This window comes from Oreochromis aureus, linkage group 13 (genome assembly GCF_013358895.1).
Source record: "Oreochromis aureus strain Israel breed Guangdong linkage group 13, ZZ_aureus, whole genome shotgun sequence".
NCBI lineage: Eukaryota > Metazoa > Chordata > Actinopteri > Cichliformes > Cichlidae > Oreochromis > Oreochromis aureus.
The window spans coordinates 3,986,218-4,008,255 of NC_052954.1; the positions used below are offsets into that span (position 1 = coordinate 3,986,218).

At 41.6% G+C, this 22,038-nt stretch overlaps 1 protein-coding gene across 1 annotated transcript; it reads right to left on the bottom strand.

Moving 5' to 3' along the window:
• Positions 1-4,138: 4,138 nt before the first annotated feature.
• LOC120443226 lies at positions 4,139-17,620 on the bottom strand. Its single transcript, XM_039621420.1, has 6 exons — positions 17,015-17,620; positions 16,734-16,899; positions 16,589-16,621; positions 7,353-7,561; positions 4,836-5,013; positions 4,139-4,373 (listed from the first exon to the last, which is right to left on the bottom strand). Exons 2-6 carry the CDS (start codon positions 16,846-16,848, stop codon positions 4,237-4,239), a joined length of 672 nt encoding a protein of 223 aa, XP_039477354.1. The 5' UTR covers positions 16,849-16,899; positions 17,015-17,620; the 3' UTR covers positions 4,139-4,236.
• Between the last annotated feature and the right edge of the window lie 4,418 nt (positions 17,621-22,038).

A 22,038-nucleotide genomic window follows, 5' to 3' on the forward strand; every position in this document is an offset into this window, starting at 1 on the left:
ATCCCCAACTCTTTTCCTTGTAAAAACCTTTATTTTAGTCTTATTGTAATTGGCCTCGTTAGAAGTCTGACTAGCTATCCAAACAGCTAAACATGAACCCAGGAACTCCAGACAGTAGATGAAATCTTATGAAGTTTACTGGTTCTTTCATTTTGTGAAACTGCAACAATAAAGCATATACGGAAATGTACATTACTTATCTCTACTGTTACCAACAATATGTGCCTTAAACCAATGACCTAACAATGCGATTGAGAAGCTAGCATGACGATTAGCACTGTAAATTAACATATGAACTGGCGATCTCATTTACATATGAATAGTGCATTGAAAAAGTGCTAACTGTGATCTACCAAACATAAAGACAACATTTTGGAGTGTCTCATTGCTTTTTACCATTAAATACTTACAGACAATGCTTTAACAAACACCCAAAAGAAGGACATGAATGTGGAGCGGCCATCTTAAAACAGCATAGCAAGAAAACACTTCCTGTCTAACTCTTTATCTACTGTGATAAAATATTGACTTAAAGCAGCCACTGGGTGGCGCATTTTACTAATATTTAAAACAGAAAATTAACCAAGCAGTAACATAACACTCCCCGCCTGGGATTATAACAATCTGTTACGCCCCAGTCTAGGGGTACAGGAACGCAACATAAGTTTGAAAAGATGGCCCCGCCCTGGTCCCCAAAACCATACACAGAGAAAACCAATTTCTTAATGAATGGTGGTTTATTTTTGCTACACTGGAATAAAGAAGCTCAGGGGCAGGGCCGGCCCGTGGCATAGGCCGTATAGGCAAATGCTAAGGGCACCGTCCATGAGGGGGCGCGCCAGTGCCACAAATGTTGAAAAAAAAAAAAAGTTGGTACTATTATTTCTAAATACAAAAAATAATCCCACGTTAATTAAAATGCAAAGTAAAGCTTATTTAATAGAAATATTATTTGTTACAACATTACGCCCCCCCCCCCTCCCCGCACGGTGCGCCCCCTCCCTTCCCGTATCATGGTTCCTTTTGGACTTCACCACATCAAAAAATCAACACAAGATGTCAAAACGGCCAAAACTGTCAGGTGCCCAGGGAAGAAAAAAGAGAAAAGAAGAGGAGGAGAAACGAGAAAAAGACAGAGGTAGGTAACGTTAGCCTACATGAAATTATTTGTCTGAATGTGATAGTAACCTAAATTTTTAGCATTAAGCTAATGTTACATGATTCGCTAATTGCTAATCAATAAATAGCTAGTTAACTGTTTTAACGTCAGTTAATATTGTGGAGGGGGCTAAATTGTTATGGAAAATAATAATGTAACGTTAGGTAATTACAGTACTCCCACCTTTCCCACCATTCCTCATTTGTATTCATCTTTTAAGCAGGTGTTTTTTGTTTACATTGTTATTGCCTTCTGGTTAGCTAACGTTTACCCTGCAGGTAATAGTCACTTTTCCACCCCTGTATATATTATAGTTGTAAGCCTAGTTGTTAAAGTGCACATCATTAATGTTAATTAAGCAATATCACATGAGAGGAATGCTGTTTTTAATATGAGCACTGCTGTGATTCGGTCAAAGATAATCATAACATAACATTCTCATATGATATTATACTGTTACGCATTCTGCTATTCAGCATTTCACTGTAATGATCAGTAGCGGTTTTAGATACGGGCGACACGGGCGGTTGCCCGGGCGGCATCGTGATGGGGGCGGCATCACGGGCATCGGCAAAAAGAAAAAACGCCAGACTATGCTGCCCCTACGGCAGCCAGCGCATATTGGGAATGGCACAGGCATCGATCGGTTTTCTATCGCCCATTTGCTGGGAGTAAGGGCGCCCTCCGTTATGCGCGGGTGCGCCTGCTGCTGGCGGCGCAGAGAGGAGAGGGCGGGCGGTGGGGATTCTCTGGCTGACTGGGCGGCATCTAATAACCAACTAGCAAAATAAAACAAAATAACAAACACGAAAACACCAGACATCATGATACAGACTTATAATTTGCACCGATGTTTTTCAAAATTCTATACACGAAAAGTGAGCGCGAGAGCCCTCGGTGCGCCTGCTCGCTGCTGAAGTCAAAGTAAACTTTATTGTCATCTCCGCTACATACAGTCCAGTATATAGAGAGACGAGACGACGAGGCTCCAGTTACAGCAGTGCAAGTAAACAAACAATAAATATAAGAAGAGTAAGAAAATAAATATACACTTTAGGACTCGGGGTAAAGGGATCAATGACAATTCAAAATTTACAGTCTGATGATTTAAAGTCTCACACACAACCAGTCGAAAGGGAGGAGCCCGGCTGCTTCCAAATCGAGCACATTTCATTCCTAATGTTGTAAATCCAAGTCTGTTATGTATTCATGATTTGAATCCTGGGTTGTGTGAAATCTCAGAAATGCACCCTAGACAAAGTGAATCTGTGAACTAAGGTGTAGGTCTGTTAGGATATGTTGTGGTGATCCTCGGGTTGAAGGATGGGTGTTCATTCTGGAGTGCAAAATTAAAACCAATGGAAGATGGACAAGAAAAGTTCAAAGCCATCAGGTGCTCAGTTTAGAAAAAATAGAAAAGAAGAGGAGGAGAAACGAGCAAAAGATACAGGTAAGCAGATGTGTCATTGGATAATGGCAGGTCATCCTGAAACAGTCAGAATCAGAATACTTTATTAATTCCTAAGGAAATTACGTGTGTTACAGCTGCTCCAAGAAGAAATGGTAAAAATAGTAACACTAACAAATTAAACTCCAAACAATACATTATGTTACAGATTTTAATATTAATTAGTCATTGTCAGTTGTTGATTTGTCCTGTTCTCATTGTATGAAGAATTATGATGGCTGTTTGGTAGCCGTTTGCATACTATGCATACTCTCTCTGTCTTCATATGTGTGTGTGGACAACAGTTTTATGTTAATGTACGATCCTTAATATGTTTTGTGTGTGTGTGTGTGTGTGTGTGTGTGTGGTGGAGGGGGGGCGCCAGAGGGAGTGTTCGCCCAGGGCGCCAAACAGGCTAGGACCGCCACTGCTCAGGGGTGAACAAAGGCCAAAATAACAAACAAAACAAGCTAAGTCAGGAGGAGGTGCTGTCTAAACCCTATGTGAAACCAAAAACCAAATAAAAGACAAGCGCTACACCTTACTCCCTGACCGTGATAAACAGGAGAAAACAGTGCAAGGAAAAACAATAGGCAGCTCACCCCTTCTGTTCCAGTGCTATTTACAAAGTGCTATTTACAATGAAAACTAATGTACACACTATATACAAAACTGAGAAAACCGCAAAAAGTCACAGGCACAAATGTCATGGGTTTTGGAGGCCAGGGTCAGGTCTGCTGCTGCTGTCAGTGGCTGCCCCGGGACAACTGCTGGTAATGGATTTTGAATGCGGCCACATGATCCGCGGACCAATCAGGAGCCGTCAGCTCATCCAATCAGGGCCTGCAAAGATTTAAAGACACAGACAAAGAAAACACAGCCACCAAAACAAAATCTGGCCAGGGCCATAACACAATCCCACATTAAATTGTCAGTCACCAAACTTTTCGGGGGACAACAGCAAAACTACTTCTGTTACTGGACGAGAGAAAGTCTTCTTATTGCCTGGGTGGGAAGTACCCAGATAGCAAGGAAACACTGAAACAATGTTGAGTCAATATCAGGCGATGTCATTGAATCAACGTTGAAGTGTGACGTTGACCTAACGTCACTCTTGCACCCATTTTTAACGTTGAAACAACGTCAGGTTTTGATGTTGAATCAATGTTGAAACCTGACATTGATTCGACGTTATATTTTCTAATACTGTTGACATTGAAACAATGTCAGATTCTGATATTGAAACACTGTTGAGCTATGGTGTTGATTTTCCACCTCTTTCGCAGTTGTTTTTTTATTAAAACAACTGCTAAATCATGACTGGAAATCTACCTTTCTTTATAGGTATTTTAACCAATACTAAACTACTGCCTGTTTCCATCAATACTTAAACCACCTAAACACATAATTGCACTTATTCCTCAAACTGGACACCCTTTATAAAAATCAAATGTCTCACAATGTATCTTGTCAATATTAATATCATAAAATAAGAAAGCATTGCATGTGATGTAACAGAGAAAACGAAAACTAAACAAAAAAAGGTCAATAGACATGTTTCGTTTGCTAAATACTTTATTAAAACACAGTTTTCTATTTACATTTATATTTTAACATAACTTTGTAGTTTTTACTGCGGGATGGGGACGGATGATGTGCATCCTGCGCCACCCAAACGATCTGGGGCGTATTGGAGCCATTTCTGCACTGCCTGTGCAAAGACAAACTCTGACATAGAGTTTGCCCCTAACTGCTGCGTCAGGCCATCTAGGACAAAAATACACACACACACACACACAAACAAAAAAAGTGAATTAGAGCACATGAATAAGCTCTTGTTAACTGTCTTCAGCAGGGACAAAGTATGTAAACTCCTAGGCTGATAAACATGAAAGTCACCAGGCGTAAATCTGCAAACTGCCGCATTTGATTCCCAAAGAGCTATGAGTGGAAAAAATGATAAGTCTTAGCATGGTGTGCTGTGCATCCTTTAAAACAAAATAAACATGGGGTCCTTGGGCTTGACAAACTACAACCCGAGGACTAAACAAGCCAAAGACCAAAGACTCCATCTCCAGATTAACCAGACATGAAAGTCTTGTTATTAAAAAAGACAAAGTAATATAGCAAAAACTGGACATAGGAAATGTGAAACACACCCAGCAGATCAATCGATCCCTTCATTGTTCACTTTAGGCTCATAAAACTACAATAAACTGTAAAACTTACCAAATATGCATCTGCACAGCGCTGTATCTTTAAATGCCCTTTTTTGCTTCGTCTGGTCCTTTGTTTTTTTCCCTGCCCAGTTTAGTACTGAGGCCAGCTCGTTTGTGATGGCATAAGCCATTACACGGCGGACTCGCACCTCCAGTGTGGTCCCTCCAATCAAGGCAAAGCGTCTCACCTATAGACACATTTTAAGAGATGGAATTAGCGTGTCTCATGTCTTAAATGTTTATGCAAGTGCTTGTGTGTATGCCGTTGTTATGCATTTAAATCACATCTGACAGCTATTACACTTTTTTTTTTTTTTTTTTTTTTATACCTTTATTTAACCAGGAAAAGTCCCATTGAGATTAAGAACCTCTTTTTCAAGGGAGTCCTGGCCAAGAGGCGACAACACTTTGAAATTACAAAGTTACATACATATTATAAAATAACAATTACATTTTAAAAAACGATTTTCTCTGGCTCTCTCAATCTAGACTTAAAAGCATTTAATGAAATAAGATCTGCTATCTTCCAATCTTTTTGCATCGTGTTCCATGTGAAAGGGGCAGCATAAGTAAAAGCCCTCTTTCCCAGTTCAGTTCTGGCAAATGGTACATTGAGCAACAAAAGATCGCTTGAACCCAGGCTGTAAGAAACAGTACTTTTCCGTGTGAGCAGATCGCAAATATAGGTGGGCATTTGTCCAAGCAGGGCCTTATAAATAAAGATGCACCAGTGAGCAAACCTCCTGGAGGACAACGAAGGCCATCCCACTCGAGCGTACAGATCACAACAATGGGTCAAAGCCCTACAGTTTGTAATAAACCGTAGAGAGGCATGATATACTGAGTCAATCTTATGAAGACACTGGGCGGAAGCATTCATGTACAGCAGATCACCATAATCTAAAACAGATAAAAATGTAGCATTTACAAGATGCTTTTTTGTCTCAAAGGAAAAGCAAAATTTGTTTCGAAAGAAAAATCCCAATTTTAATTTGAGTTTTTTCACAAGATTGTCTATGTGAGGTTTAAAGGTCAGAGAGTCATCAATTAAAAAGCCAAGATATTTATACGTATGCACCACTTCTATGAGGTTTCCCTCAAGAGTGGACACCACAGGGACAGTTTGAGGAAATCTCTTCATGTTTGAAAACAACATTAGCTTTGTCTTTTCAGCATTGAGAACCAATTTCAGCTCCAGAAGTGTGTGCTGAACCACGTCAAAAGCTTTCTGCAAAGATTCTATTGCTTTTTCAAGGTTTGAGCCAAAGGAATAAATAACTGTGTCATCAGCATAGAAATGCATACTAGCATTGGACACATTTTGTCCCAAATCATTTATATACATGATGAACAGCAGAGGTCCTAAAATTGAGCCCTGTGGCACCCCAGTGTGAATATTCAGAAGTTCTGAGCACAGATTTTCACATTTAATGCATTGAGTCCTGTCACTCAAATAATTAGTAAACCAGGAGACAACATGTCTAGACAGCCCTAAAGAAAGAAGCCTATGTTTTAAAATGGCGTGATCCACAGTGTCGAAGGCTTTTGACAGGTCAATAAAAAGAGAAGCACAGTGCTGTTTTTTATCAAGAGCAACAAGTATGTCATTTATCACTTTTGTGGCAGCCGTGATAGTACTATGCTGCTTTCTAAACCCAGATTGTAGTTTTGAAAGAACTTCGTTAGAGTACAAGAACTCTTTTAATTGCTCACTGACGAGAGACTCAAGGACTTTTGCCAAAACACACAAGTTTGATATTGGCCTGTAGTTAGTCAAAATGGCCGGGTTGCCTCCTTTTAATATTGGCGTAACAAAAGCAGACTTCCAAACAAGTGGAATTTCTTTATTTTGGATTGAAAGATTAAAAAGGATCGTAAGAGGTTGTGCAATGTAATCAGCTGCTATTTTCAGAAAATAGGGCTCTATTAAGTCTGGCCCTGGGGGTTTCCTGTGATCTAAGGCTTTGAGAGCTTTATGCACTTCCTGGACAGAAAAAGGAGAAAAATCAAAAAGCTCCCCAGCATATGTTTGGGGTTCTGTGCAGGGAATTAAGGGAGCTGCTCCCACTGTGTTAAATAAAAAACCAGTATCTACAAAGTGCTTGTTAAAGCTGTTTAAGACCTCAGTTCTGTCATAAACTGGGACAGAATCTTTTAGGATGAATTTTGGAAGAGCCTGTGTTGTTTTATTTATAGATAAGGACTTAATTACTTTCCAAAATTTCTGAGGGTTATTGAGGTTTTCTGAGATAACAGATAAATAATATTCCGATTTAGCCTTCTTAATAAGTGTCGTGCATTTGTTTCTTAATTTCCTGAAGTCTAACCAATCTGTCAGGGAATCGTTTTTCCTAGCTTTTGCCCATGCCACATTACGCTGATGGATAGACTCTGATAATTCCGATGAAAACCAAGGGTTCTCCCGTCCCTTGACCCTAAATTTTCTGGCAGGTGCATGCTTATTTAAAATCTTCATAAAAATTTACACTTTATAGTTACAAAGTGTACATAACCTTTATATACTTACCATTGCCTTATTTGCCTCTTGCGATTGAAGAGCTGCCTCTGCATTGTTTAGCTCCTTAATGTTGTGCAAGAGCAAATCCAGAGGCAGTACCCCAGCATCTACCGATTCATTGCAGCAGGGATGGCGGATGGCTCTGACCTCCTCACGGAGTTCGTTAACTGCTCTGGTCAGGTCTGACAGCATCGTTAACATCTTTTGTGAGGTCGCATCTGTTTCAAAGAACAATTCCAGAAAGATTAATGGCTTAAGCAGTGAGAGGCGAAAAACTAATATATCCATAAGTGATGGTGTAACATTCTGCATTCAAGTATTAGTTGTTTTAACTGCTAAAAGTGTTTGCTAGTTTTTGCCTGTCACATATATATGATATTTGTATATGTAGCTTGCCATCACCAGTGCGTGAATGTGTGTGTGAATGGGTGGATGACTGAATGTGTAAAGCGCTTTGGGGTCCTTAGGGACTAGTTAAAGCGCTGTACAAATATAGGCCATTTACCATTTATACCATGTAAAATCTGAAATTCCAAGATGTTCGAACTTGTGTGAGATTATTCTGTTATCATATGTTACCTTATATCTGTAATCAAAGTAGTTGAATTATGATATTGCTGTAGATCATATTATACCCCTTAATATAGAGTGTGTGATCAGTATGTAGTTTTAGTTTGCATTATATTTCTGACTTAAAAGAGTGTGAAAATCATTAGATCTATTTGATTGACCTGTATTACTCGACACTGTTGAATGTGTTACACTGTTTCTTGACATTTCATACTGCTGAATCATGAAGAGAATGTTGTGTGCAGAAGACCTTGTGCCGATAATAGAAGAGAAAAGACCACATTCCATACCCCCACCTTTACAGAGAGCAGAAAAACAGGGAGCCGAGGTCATAACTTAGGCGCCGTAAGAGAGAAAACATGTGAATGTTTAGGCTTTTTATGACTAGGTGGGGGCCACTAGGGGCTATAAAAGGCTGAGTAACCCGTCACCATTTTGAGACTTGCTGTGACCCTCTGCAGGCAGGTCTCCCCATCATGATGGTTCTTATGCTCTTAAGTGTTGAATTATATGGAAATAAAATATTGTTGATTGAGCATTTATACACCGAGTATTGTCCTTCCTTCAGCCCAAAGATTAAAAGAACTGGGAGATTTTAACAACTTGGTGCCGTGACCCGGATCTTTGGCGTGCTGAGGAAGGGCAGATTTGGCCTGTGGTGAGATCGTGGGGCGAGGCGAACAGAGGGCCGGCCTAAACAAAAAGGTAAGCACAGCCTGTTGTATTATAAATACCAAATGTGCATATTGGGCTTTCCAAATTAATCTGTTCGCTGAGTTACACGTATTTTCACATTAAATTTGTCGGTGTCTGGTTTTTGGCGCAAGATACTAACAACATAAGTTGAGGCTAAATTCCAGTGTGTTAGATAAACTGCTTCTACCAAGAAACTAATAATACACTACGTTGAGCTAGTTGCAGTTTAATTGCTTCTACCAAGAAACTAATAATATACTACGTTGAGCTAGTTGCAGCCCACTTTACCTTCCACATTTAACTTTGTCTAAGACTGGCTTCTGTAGCAATAATACATTAGAATCTTTTGGAGACGCGGCCATAAGTCCAGTACATTGAATAGAGGTTTTGAAGTTGGTTTATGGTGTCGGTTATAAGCCCTCGTTGATGCGGTCATAAAATTAGTATAAAGGTTAAGCAGATACTGGCTTACGGTGTCGGTTAAGCGCCAGCAACGCGTAATGCGAAACACGTCCGTAGGTTTTGGTTTATGATGCGGCCATGTTCTGGTGATGCGGTCGTAAGTGCAGTAGTGAGGGGTTGCTGGTTTCAGCACATTGAATAGAGGTTAGACGGTGGTTTATGGTGTCGGTTAAGCCTCGAGGGCTGCGGCCATAAAATTATAAGTAAAATATTTACTTCACCCCGATTAAAGGTAAAGTAGACGCTGGTTTATGGTGTCGGTTTTGAGCCTCGGGGACGTGCATCGCTTCTGTTTTATGATGCGATTTTGCCCCGTGGTGGCGGTCATAAGCGCAGTGAAAGGGGTACCTGGTATATGGTGCGGTTGTGCTTCGGAAGAGTTCTAACAGTTGAGTTCAGAGGTTTCTGTGTAAATTTCCGCTGATGAAAAGCGCTCTCTGTGGGTCTCACTGCTGGTGAGGCGCGCTCTGGGCGTTGTGTGTGTGAAGCGCGCTCTGGGTGCTGTTCTGTGTGTGAGGCGCGCTCTGGGTGTGTTTCCGTGTGTGAAGCGTGAACACAGTGACAGTGACGGTTGATGTGTGATTAGGAGGACACTAGAGTAAAGACACATTTTAGGATCAAAGGTTGATACCTAGTGTACCTGTGGAAATTAATTTTGTTCAAGGTGTGGCAACCCCCCTGTCTGTGGACGCACAGGCCGGTCCAGCGTCGTCTGGGTGCCGAGGTGGTGACTTGGGAACTGAGGACTCCCGCATAGCTACAGAATAACACTGGAACGGCCGTGTAATCACGGGTTCACATTTATTCTGGACTAGACCAAGACACATTTTGCGATCAAAGGTTGAGCTCTAGAGTAGTCAAATAAAAAGGTTGAATTCCTCGTTTCAGTGGTTGAAATTGTTGTGTGCCTGTCCCCTGACGAGTGTGAAATTAAATAAAGAGGGAATTTGGAGCCACATAGAGATAGACGGGCATAATTGGGTGTATTACTCTGTGGTGTAATAAAAAATAATTAAAAAAAAGGAGAGAGAGATAGTAAGAGGTGTGTAGTGGAGAATTATTGAGAAGCAGAGAGAGGAATGTGTTGGGAGACTGACGTGCAGTTTGCGCTGTCAAGGTGGGCGTGTTGCCTGCTTATCTGTTTAACAGTGATGAAAATGATATTAAATAAATCTCTTAGTGTGTTAATACAGGAAGCTACGGACCTGGACCAACTGCCCCCACAAGCACAGCGGCCGAAGCAAAATTATAGTAATGGGAACCACACCCAGCAAGAATCAGCAGCTGTGAAACAGACAGCAGCGAGGAGAGAATTAGAGGAGAAATTAAGAGAAGTTTTAACACAAAATTGGGGCCAACAGACTTGTGGAGGTTGGGAAGGCGTCCGGAGCATCACAACAAAAGGTGAAACAAAACACACACAAGCAGAGAAATGTGAGAAAAGGCTCCTTTTAAGGTAATGCCTAGTTTGAGAAAAAGTTAAAATTAACCTGCCTAAAAATGCACACACATGCAATGAAAAAACAGCTTACACTCATGAACATGTGAAGATTTTCCAGCAAGGTTAAAGCAGCAAAAATTAACATACACCTGTTTTTTGTTTTTTGTTAATGATGAAGTTTATCCATTACTAACAAATAAACCCTCTAGATTGCAGGACAACAATTTAGCTTCAAAGAAAAAGAAAACAAAGAGACTGGTATGACCAACCAGTGATGAAACAATAAATTTAGTGGTTAACAGTCAAATTGTGAGATGTTTTCTGATGATTGAACAACACAAGTGATTACTGACGGAAAGAAATTTCTCTTTTGTGAGTTTAAACATGATCTTAAGAATTTGAACATGTGCATGTTGTCCTGTCAACTTGGTGGGTTATGAGTTGATTATATTGTGAAAAAAAAAAAAAAAAAGGGGGGAGAGAAGGCTGACACAGGGCCTGGCCCGGTGTTTCTCCCCTCTCGTTGTAACATAGCCAACACAACATCATTTTCCTGTTTGTACACTTTGGTTTGTTTTTGTTTTTGTTTTTTGTTTTTTTTGTTTTTTCTCTTTATGTTTAATTACAGGCTGCTTTGCCGGCCCTGAAAGCCGAGGCTGACCTGGACTCCTGCTCTCCCCTCTACGTGACCCTGACCAAATGCTGCAACAGCTGGACCCACAACAACAACCTGAAAATGTCAACAGTGCTGCAGGAATGCGATCTCATGCAGCAGAGACGGAGAGCACTAAACCTAAGGCCCGTTTCACTACACGGGGGAAAATTCTCAGACAGCTTCAGCTGACAGAGCTGTGACGAGACGCCCGCCAAGCCCGAATGAAAAGTAAGGCCGAACAAAAGAATGCTGATCTTGATAACTCTGCATTAACACTGTGCAGGACAGTGATGGACCAACACGCATGATCGATTCAATTCAATTCAATTCAATTTTATTTATATAGCGCCAAATCACAACAAAAGTCGCCTCAAGGCGCTTTATTTTGTACAGTAGATAGCACAATAATAAATACAGAGAAAAACCCAACAATCATATGACCCCCTATGAGCAAGCACTTTGGCGACAGTGGGAAGGAAAAACTCCCTTTAACAGGAAGAAACCTCCGGCAGAACCAGGCTCAGGGAGGCGGCCATCTGCTGCGACCGGTTGGGGTGAAAGAAGAAAAAACAGGATAAAGACATGCTGTGGAAGAGAGACAGAGATTAATAACAGATATGATTCGATGCAGAGAGGTCTATTAGCACATAGTGAGTGAGAAAGGTGACTGGAAGGAAAAACTCAATGCATCATGGGAATCCCCGGCAGCCTCATGCGTCTATTGCAGCATAACTAAGGGAGGATTCAGGGTCACCTGGTCCAGCCCTAACTATATGCTTTAGCAAAAAGGAAAGTTTTAAGCCTAATCTTGAAAGTAGAGATAGTGTCTGTCTCCCGAATCCAAACTGGAAGCTGGTTCCACAGAAGAGGGGCCTGAAAACTGAAGGCTCTCCTCCCATTCTACTTTTAAATACTCTAGGAACAACAAGTAAGCCTGCAGAGCGAGAGCGAAGTGCTCTAATGGGGTGATATGGTACTACAAGGTCATTAAGATAAGATGGGGCCTGATTATTTAAGACCTTGTATGTGAGGAGCAGGATTTTGAATTCAATTCTGGATTTAACAGGAAGCCAATGAAGGAAGCCAAAACAGGAGAAATATGCTCTCTCTTTCTAGTCCCTGTCAGTACCCTTGCTGCAGCATTTTGGATCAGCTGAAGGCTTTTCAGTGAGTTTTAGGACATCCTGATAATGAAGAATTACAGTAGTCCAACCTGGAAGTAATAAATGCATGAACTAGTTTTTCAGCATCACTCTGAGACAGGATATTTCTAATTTTAGAGATGTTGCGCAAATGGAAGAAAGCAGTCTTACATATTTGTTTAATATGTGCATTGAAGGACATGTCCTGGTCAAAATGACTCAAGGTTCCTCACAGCATTACTGGAGGCCAAGGTAATGCCATCCAGAGTAAGAATCTGCTTAGATACCATATTTCTAAGATTTTCAGGGCCGAGTACAATAACCTCAGTTTTATCTGAATTAAGAAGCAGAAAGTTAGCGGCCATCCAGGTCTTTATGTCTTTAAGACATTCCTGCAGTTTAACTAATTGGTGTGTGTTACCTGGCTTCATGGATAGATAGAGCTGCGTGTCATCTGCATAGCAGTGAAAATTTATGCTATGTCTTCTAATGATGCTGCCTAAGGGAAGCATGTACAATGTAAATAGAATTGGTCCTAGCACTGAACCCTGTGGAACACCATAATTGACCTTAGTTTGTGAAGAGGACTCTCCATTTACTTGAACAAATTGGAGTCTATTAGATAGATATGATACAAACCACTGCAGTGCAGTACCTTTAATACCTACAGCATGTTCTAATCGTTCTAATAGGATATTATGGTCAACAGTATCGAACGCAGCACTAAGGTCTAGCAGGACAAGCACAGAGATGAGTCCACTGTCAGAGGCCATAAGAAGATCATTTGTAACCTTCACTAAAGCTGTTTCTGTGCTGTGATGAGCTCTGAAACCTGACTGAAACTCTTCAAATAAGCTCGGGCAGCAAAAAGGACGCGACCGAGACAGGAGGAGCAAGTGAGGTCAAAAGGCACCTCGGAATGGACAAAAACACAGAAGAAGATGCAGGTTTCACCTACGGTGAGCATGGACATTGGAGAAAGGACTGCCCCAATTGGGGTCAGAACCAGGACGGACTGAACTTTGAGAAGCAGCAGCAATGGTCGCAAACAGACTGAAAAGGAGGAGGGCAGGACCCCAGGACACGCTTCAGGCCGTGGTTTACCCAAGACACCAGAACAGGAAAGTGATGAGCACAAACACACACAAACATACACATCTACATACACTGATGCGGAATGAAAAGAAACACACATATGAACAGATGTGCACTCGTTGATTGAGTGAAAAATGACACACACACACACACACACACACATTGAAATGCTGATTCACTGAGAAGTGATCCACACACATACACATACACATGCACACGCTTGTGCAACGAAGAGTGATACGCGCACACACATACACGCTGATGCAATGAAGAATGCTTTGCTAACAAATGCTTATGCTGATATGCAAAATGCTGCACACAAATATCCCAATACATAATTTCTATGAGGAGCCATTGATTACCATTGATTACTCAGAATGTGTTTTATGTCACCCAGAGGACATTTATGTAGATTTTAGGGGTAAGGTCTAAAACAGTTTGGTTATGAAAACAATGTCTGTGCGTGATGTCTGTTTATGGCTCAAGGCTTTGACTGAATTCTTTGCTGTGCTTCACACAGCCTGATGAGGAACAGTGGCACAGAGTGAAAATGATGAATTATTAGTGTAAGTTTTAGGTCGAAGTACCGCATTTTCGGTGATTGAAATTTAATTCAAGGAGGAACAAAGGTGCTATGGTACCTGAGGTTCTCATTCCTACACAATATTGTCCCGGCAGGAAGCAAAACGTTCCTGTGAATTTCTGGTTGATTTTTGGGTTTTGCTTAGCACTAGCTTGATTTTATCAGTGAGTTTTGGCTTGTGTTCTTTCTCGTAAGCGAGAGAGGGATAGTTTCATGCTTGGACATGTCTGCAACGGGCCCTAGTTTGTGTTATTTTTATTAGTATTTTGTTGGTTACGTTTGTGTTTGCTTTTGTTGCAGTGCACTGAGATAAGAACGTCTGAGAGGTGTGATCCACCGGTGGTGATATTTTGTGAGTTCATGATTTAACAATCAGCTTTTTAAACCAGGCCTGAAAGATTGAAATTTAAAGCGCTATAAAATATTATTACTGTAAACAGTTGCAAAGTGTGCTTCTCCATGATTGTAATTGGCTTGAGAGAAATTCACTTATAGGGGACACTGATCAAGTGAGAAGTCCTGAGTCTAAAAGGATTGCAGCGAGTCAATCCAGTCCAAAAAACAAAGAATTGTTTTCTTTTTAAAATGATGACGTCATCTTGCTGGTGATGGATGCTCGAATAGGTCGCGCGTGAGACTCCATTATCAGCAACATCTGGTATGAATGGGTGTGAATGAATGCATGTGACTGGACTGTGATGGACGGACTAAAAGTTTTGACTGACTTGATACTGAGACAATGACTGCACCAACTTTAGGATTAGTAAATGCTGACAAATAATTCACCCAGCCGGCAAGAGAAGGGTGGATGCTTCGCTTTGTTTTGTTTTGTTTTTGCAGGAGCAGGAGGATAAGAGAGACTGAAGAGGAGACGGTAGCTTCACATGAGAGTGTGGAACTGCAGATTTAACCCTTTGGTTGCTAATTTTGAGTTCTGAGATATGGTGTCACTAACCTTCTCTTTTAATTTTCTAGCTCCGATGAATTGACACATGGGAGTGTGTCAAAAAGGGGGAAGTTGAGTCTGAACATCAAACAATGGTTTTATGAACATTTTATGACTTTATTTGTGTGTTTAATAATTTAGGTATGGTAAAACTTAAGCTTAGGGTATGTTAGACTTAGAAATGGTTCATTAATTTTTGATTTCTTTTACACACACATAGATTATGATTAGAATAAGTCCCTGGGTCAGAGAGTCCTGAACATAATATATAATAGATTATCAAGGCTAGGGAGAGAGGTGTTTTGGTATTCTGTCTCTTGCAGAGAAAGGAACAGACACCAGACGGGGACACGGAGATATGAGGACCCTTCACAGCAGAGACAGATGTAGGGACTGCCGAGACAGCAACTGGGGTCAAGTGTCATGGCGTTTGGGCTCCTCGAGAGGATGGATCCCATAAACACAGCAATAACCATGAAGGGGTTGGCCAAAATCTAGGAACACCAGACCAACGAGGTTCGAGAGGATCTTGGTAAAAAGGGGGACACAGCTGTGACCCCAGAATACACAGATCTTTGTTTGAAATCGGGGCAGAATAATCCCCTGATCTGTGCAACGACTAAAGGGTGGTCTAACCCCGGAGGTCGAAGAAAGAAGCTGAGAATCACCCAACTGGAAGATACTGGTAGCTGCAGCAATAAAATAAAGGTTAAAAGCTCCTTAGACAGAGGTTCTAGTCTAAGTACATTTGAAAGGTATAAGGTGGCACCAAAATGGGAGTGGGAAACTGTAGCACCAAAATAAAGCTGTGGGAGAATTAGGGAGTGATGGGAGTGTCATCTGTAACTGCTGTTATGGTTGTAAATCTAATTTTTCTTGCATCTGAACTGCGTAAACACAGAGGTCATTCCACATATGGTCCACCCGTTAAAGGGGGACAGAGGGCCTCAGGACCAAGAAGAGCTGGACCTTGTAACGCTGGAGTGTATGTTATAAGTGATCTCTTTTTTAAGAGATCAAAAGGGGGAATTGTGAGATTACATATGATAATATGTTACCTTATATCTGTAATCAAAGTAGTTGAATTATGATATTGCTGTAGATCATATTATACCCCTTAATATAGAGTGTGTGATCAGTATGTAGTTTTAGTTTGCATTATATTTCTGACTTAAAAGAGTGTGAAAATCATTAGATCTATTTGATTGACCTGTATTACTCGACACTGTTGAATGTGTTACACTGTTTCTTGACATTTCATACTGCTGAATCATGAAGAGAATGTTGTGTGCAGAAGACCTTGTGCCGATAATAGAAGAGAAAAGACCACATTCCATACCCCCACCTTTACAGAGAGCAGAAAAACAGGGAGCCGAGGTCATAACTTAGGCGCCGTAAGAGAGAAAACATGTGAATGTTTAGGCTTTTTATGACTAGGTGGGGGCCACTAGGGGCTATAAAAGGCTGAGTAACCCGTCACAATTTTGAGACTTGCTGTGACCCTCTGCAGGCAGGTCTCCCCATCATGATGGTTCTTATGCTCTTAAGTGTTGAATTATATGGAAATAAAATATTGTTGATTGAGCATTTATACACCGAGTATTGTCCTTCCTTCAGCCCAAAGATTAAAAGAACTGGGAGATTTTAACACTTGCCTTGTAATAGTGGCCTCACAGAGTCTCTGGAATCTACAGAAAAACAAATCACAACAAGATGACATTCAGGAGTATAAATTGGTGTTTTGAAGATAAGTGCACAATGACATTGTGATTCAGCTTTAAAACAATTTTAAAAGCATACCATCTATAGGGAAGGCCTCGACATCAGACTCATGCATGCTGGGGAGATTGCAAAGCTGTGTCGTTTGGAGTGTTCTGCCGGAGTGGCGAAAGGTGCCGGAAGCTGGGAGGGGCATTATGATGCCTGCTGTCAGTGGGCTGGGGGGAAGACTGCGGAGTGGTGAGGGCTGTTTAGAAAAAGATAAATTTTTTAAAGTATTTAAGAATACAGACAACTTGTCCAAAAAGTTTCCATGTGTCAGACACAGATATGTACACAGACACTAGACATTATTTTATTACCTGGTATTTTCACTCGAGGGGCCTGGGGAAACCGTTTTTTTGTGGGCTGCTCATCCTCTGAGTCACTATATGAGTACAGGGGATTTGGTCTAAAGAAATAAGTAGAAAAAGTTCATAAGTAATTACAAATGTGCTTTTGGCATATTTTTTCCTACAGTTACAGTTTGATTTATAATAACACACACACAGGAAACGGAGATGTGCAAGAAGATGCAGTATACAATGAATTTTTGAAGTGCACAAGTGTACATGGCTTTGCATTTTTAAAAAGTTTACAAACTTACACTTTTCCTATTGCAACGCTGGAGGATTTGTCACCATTACTGGATACACTACTGTCAGGTACAAACACAAATCTTTGTTACTGGCGCCAACCACTGTGACCTCGTTGTGTGGACACAGAGAGACCTTGCTGTGATACGCATCTTCCCTGAAGTGGATTTCTGGGAACCACGTTTAAAGCAAGCACAAGACTTCTTTCTCAAAGTGTGTCTTCCTGAACTTGTTGGGAAATACTTCTCCAAACAACGTGCTGCTCTAAATAGCCTGTAATGTTTCATTTTGTGGTTCAAGATTGATGCCAGCTGTGTGTTGCCATGTAAATAGTTTGCATTTCATTTTTATGTACTTGTGAACAGATCAAGAATAAAAAACAAACAAAGATACTATTCTTTTCTGTTTTATTGAAACTACTTCACACAAAGTACAATTATTTATAATGAACTACACATGCAACACAACAGCTTTATGAATACTCAACAAGAGCAAGTTTCATTTGGCGCTGGTTTGACAACCATACTGGGGCACATATTCACCAAAACACAGCAAACCCTAACAATCTTATCAAGCAGTGTTGTGTTTATTTCTGCTCTGCCCTGTTCATTGCACACACAATACTTCGTCTGCCCTTTAGCTTCCGTGATGCTGTCTGTCCGATCGCCACTGTCCACATTTACAGCTGGTACCTCAACCTCCACTTGTCCAACACAACTGCTGTCCACTGCCTCCATGACATGGTGATTTTGTTGTTGGTCTTCATCGATTACTTCTGCATGGGGCACACCTTCAGACTCTGCAGCTGCATAACAAAAGCCTGTAAGATAAAAATTAGTGCATACACATAAGGTAAATGTACACCAATATTCCAATGACAGGTGTGTGATTCATCTGGAAGTTATGTGCGGATTAGTGTACAATGAGAGCAATTTAGTATGTTTTTAGAGGCCCATGTGCAGTGTTGGTGCCCAGTCTGGATTTGTTACATCCATTTCATATACTGGTTTGCCTGCAATAATGCTAAATCATAAGCTACTCAGTCGACATGATGACATGACGTGGTTCTGCCGCATCACACATTAGCATGTTTTATCTCATTATCTATGACCTCAGCGCATTGAAAATAACACTAAAAGCCTTTTAAGAGTGATATGAATTAATTTAGAACTCACCGGAAAGAAAATGCGGAGAGCAAACCAACAAAAAGCTGGGGATTGCACAGAACTTGATATCCGCTCGTCTCACCGCTGCAATGCAAGCCTGACGTCTTTGTTTAGTAATATCGGATACATGGCATCCCTCACGTTGCCTCCAGGATGGAAAATGATGAAAAGAGAGCCCATTATCCAGGTTCTTGCCTTCACGATCGTGTGATCTAACGTTGCAACTGACAACACAACACGAACCATAGCTGAAGCTGTATCCTGTGTCTAGCCTACTGTCATGGCGGAAGGGGGCGTGGCCCACCTCCCGTGACATAAAGCCCTATACCTGGGGGGATGTACCAATGTGAGAGGGGTGCTGCGGAATAGTCCAAGTGATCGCTGCTTTAATTTCCCGGTCAACTATACATAAATTGCACGTAGACACGATTTTTTAAAGCTGGTGAACTAGACCAAGTCACTGATAACAAATGAACAATAAATCTACTTTCTCTGGTACTTTATACCCGATCAGTTGCAATGCAATTTAATGCTCAACTACAAATCGATGGTTTTTGATGGTGACCGGAGCCGAATGATCGTCAACTATAAATAGACGTTTTCTCGACGTTGTTGTTGTCACCTGGTCGACTACAAATAGATCAAATATCAATGACAAAAAAACAACGGTAAATCAACATTGTTACAACGTCCCTATAGTAAGACCGTCGGTTTGCCACAGTATTTCAATGTTGTTACAACATTGGCATTTCAACCCCGACCATATATGACGGTTCGGATGAAAAATCAACATAGATTCAATGTCGTCTTGCTATCTGGGTAGTTACTTCGACTTTCCTGACAAGTCCATCTTTCCCTGGGAAAGTCTTGGTTATGATACACATGTGCCAATCGCTCCTCTTCACCTGAATGTCTTTGAGCAGAACGATGTCCCCTTCCTTGAGACTTTGTTTCTTATCTTGCCATTTGTGTCGCAACTGAAGAGTATGAAGGTATTCCCATCTCCACTTGGAACAGAACATGTCAGTGAGACTTTGTACTCTTTTCCATTGTTCTTTCAGAAGTATTCCCTTTCCAAAGTCACCAGGGGGTGGCGTTACTGAGACTGGTTTCATCGTGAGCAGCATTGACGGTGTGATGATGAGAGGTGACTCAGATCAGTGGACACAGGAATAAGAGGGCGAGCATTCATGATGGCACAGACTTCTACGGATGATCTGATATCGTCGTGTTGGTGTTGTTCCCAGTTCATCATGAAAATGTTGTTCCAGGATCAACATTGCAAGTGACCAATCAGAATGTTGTGACGTTATTCTTTTGCGCGCCAAGCCATTCGTGCATTTATGAAATTCAAATGTTGCAAGGACAATCTCAGTTCTGCTTACCGTTTATTAAAGGGTTAGGGTTAGGATTAGGGTCAGGGTCCGTTGATCGGCGGACAGAGGTGGTTTCTCACAGCTTAAGTACAGTTTTTTGTTTTACTGCGGTTTTTCCCGAAGTCGCAAAACTATGACATCACAGCATTCTGATTGGTCACTTGCAATGTTGATCCTGGAACAACATTTAGTATGATGATCTGGGAACAACACCAACACGACGATATCAAATCGTGCGACTTCTGCCATGAATGTTGACAACATTTCATGTGTTAGTAGTGCTCTTTTGCAGTCCTGTAACATAGAGTCAAGGATAAGCCTGGCAATCCCAATCATTCGCTCCCAGGCACCACCTGATCAAGTTTGTACCGCAATCCGATCTTAGTTGTCTTCCGGGCCTCTGATTGCAAAAAGCCGCCTTAAATCATTTATGAAACTGTCTGTGCTCATTGATTCGATCAACTCGATATGGACTGCTCTTGTCAACAGACATGAGAACATCACGGCCCACCTTTTAGGGCTAGCTTGTCCTCCTTTCGTGCGGTGGGTTACAATGTCTCACGGCCCGAAAACATCTACACCCACATATGTGAAGGGGGTGCAACTTGCATTTGTTCAGATGGTAAGTTTCCCATTTGCTGACATTCCGCTTTTCCTCTCAATTTCTTGCATGTGACACACTTAAAAAGCACTGTGCTGATAGCCCTTTTGGTCCCTACCATCCAGAACCCTGCAGCTCTAATTGCACCTTCTGTAAAATGTCTTCCTTGCTGTTTCACAGTCTCGTGATAATGGCGTATTAAGAGCGTTCCCAAGTGGTGTCGGGCAGGGATGATGAGAGGATGAGTGGTGTCGATGCCCAGTTCAGCTTGTATGATTTGGCCCCAAACTCTTAAGAGTCCATTACCACTACCGTTGGAGATGACTTTGTGTAGTCTGAGATTTGAGGTACCAAGAGCCTATTGAGCTTGTTGGAGAACTTGTATAGCCTTCTTTTCAGTAGAAAATGACTTGAGAGCGTCATCAACGTAGAAATCTCGCTCAGTGAATGTCCGCACTTCACTCCCAAAATCTAGCTCACCAGTCGCTGCTGCTTTCTTCAACCCATATATGTCGACAGAGGGGGAGGGACTGTTCCCAAAAATGTGCACCCGCATGCGATACTCTATAACTTCAGATGACATGTCGTTATCTTTGTACCACAAGAAGCGGAGAAAGTCTCTGTGGCTCTCTTTGACATCAAAACACTGGAACATGTGTTTAATGTCCGCCGTTATAAGATTTCTGAATCTTATGAGCACCCCAACAAGACTGTTGTTGAGGTCGGGGCCTGTTAGCAACACGTCGTTGAGAGAGACTCCTTCATATGGGGTGCTTGAATCGAACACGATCCTGATTTTGGCAGGTTTCTTTGGATGGTAAACTCCAAACAAGGGGAGGTACCAGCATTCCTGATTCTGACTGAGAGCTGGTGCCTCTTTAGCATGTCCTCTGGTAAGCATGTTGTCCATAAACTCCAGAAAGTGTGTTTTCATTTCATTTCATTTCAGGTCATTTTTCAAGAGTGCATCGGACTGACATAAGGCGATCGTAGGCCAGTTGTCTGTTGTTCGGGAGCCGTTGTTGTGGCGATCGGAAAGGCAGAAGACCAACCCAGCTATTGTCACTGCCCTGATAGAACTCTGAGTCCATTATTTGGAGAAACTGCATATCCTCAACTGATGGTGCAAGTCTGTGATCATCCGCTGTGCGTGTGAAAACCTGCTGACCGATGCTGTCCACATTACATCCTGATACATGAAAGTCTTATAGCTATTCACGTGTGGGGGTCTGTACACTCCATCAAGACAGACATCGCCTACCACGACCCAATCCATGTCGAGTCTCTGAGCAATGGGGGATCGTCTGGGCCGTTTATTTGCTCCCGGACTTTGTGGACTCAAAGCATGTTTTGTCCCAGCAGTAGTAGTATGTTAGCGTTTGGGTCGAATGGCAGGATCAAGTTAGTAATCTGTCGTAGATGGGCGTGGTGATGGGCAGCTTCTGGAGTTGGTATCTCAGAGCGGTTATCTGGAATGTCGTTACATTTGAGGAGTGTTGGCAGAGGAAGACTTGCCTTTCCATTCACTGACTCTACTATAAAGCCAGAAGCACTTCTGCTTGATACTACTGTGAGTCCGGCACACGTCTTGAACATGTACAGGTGACT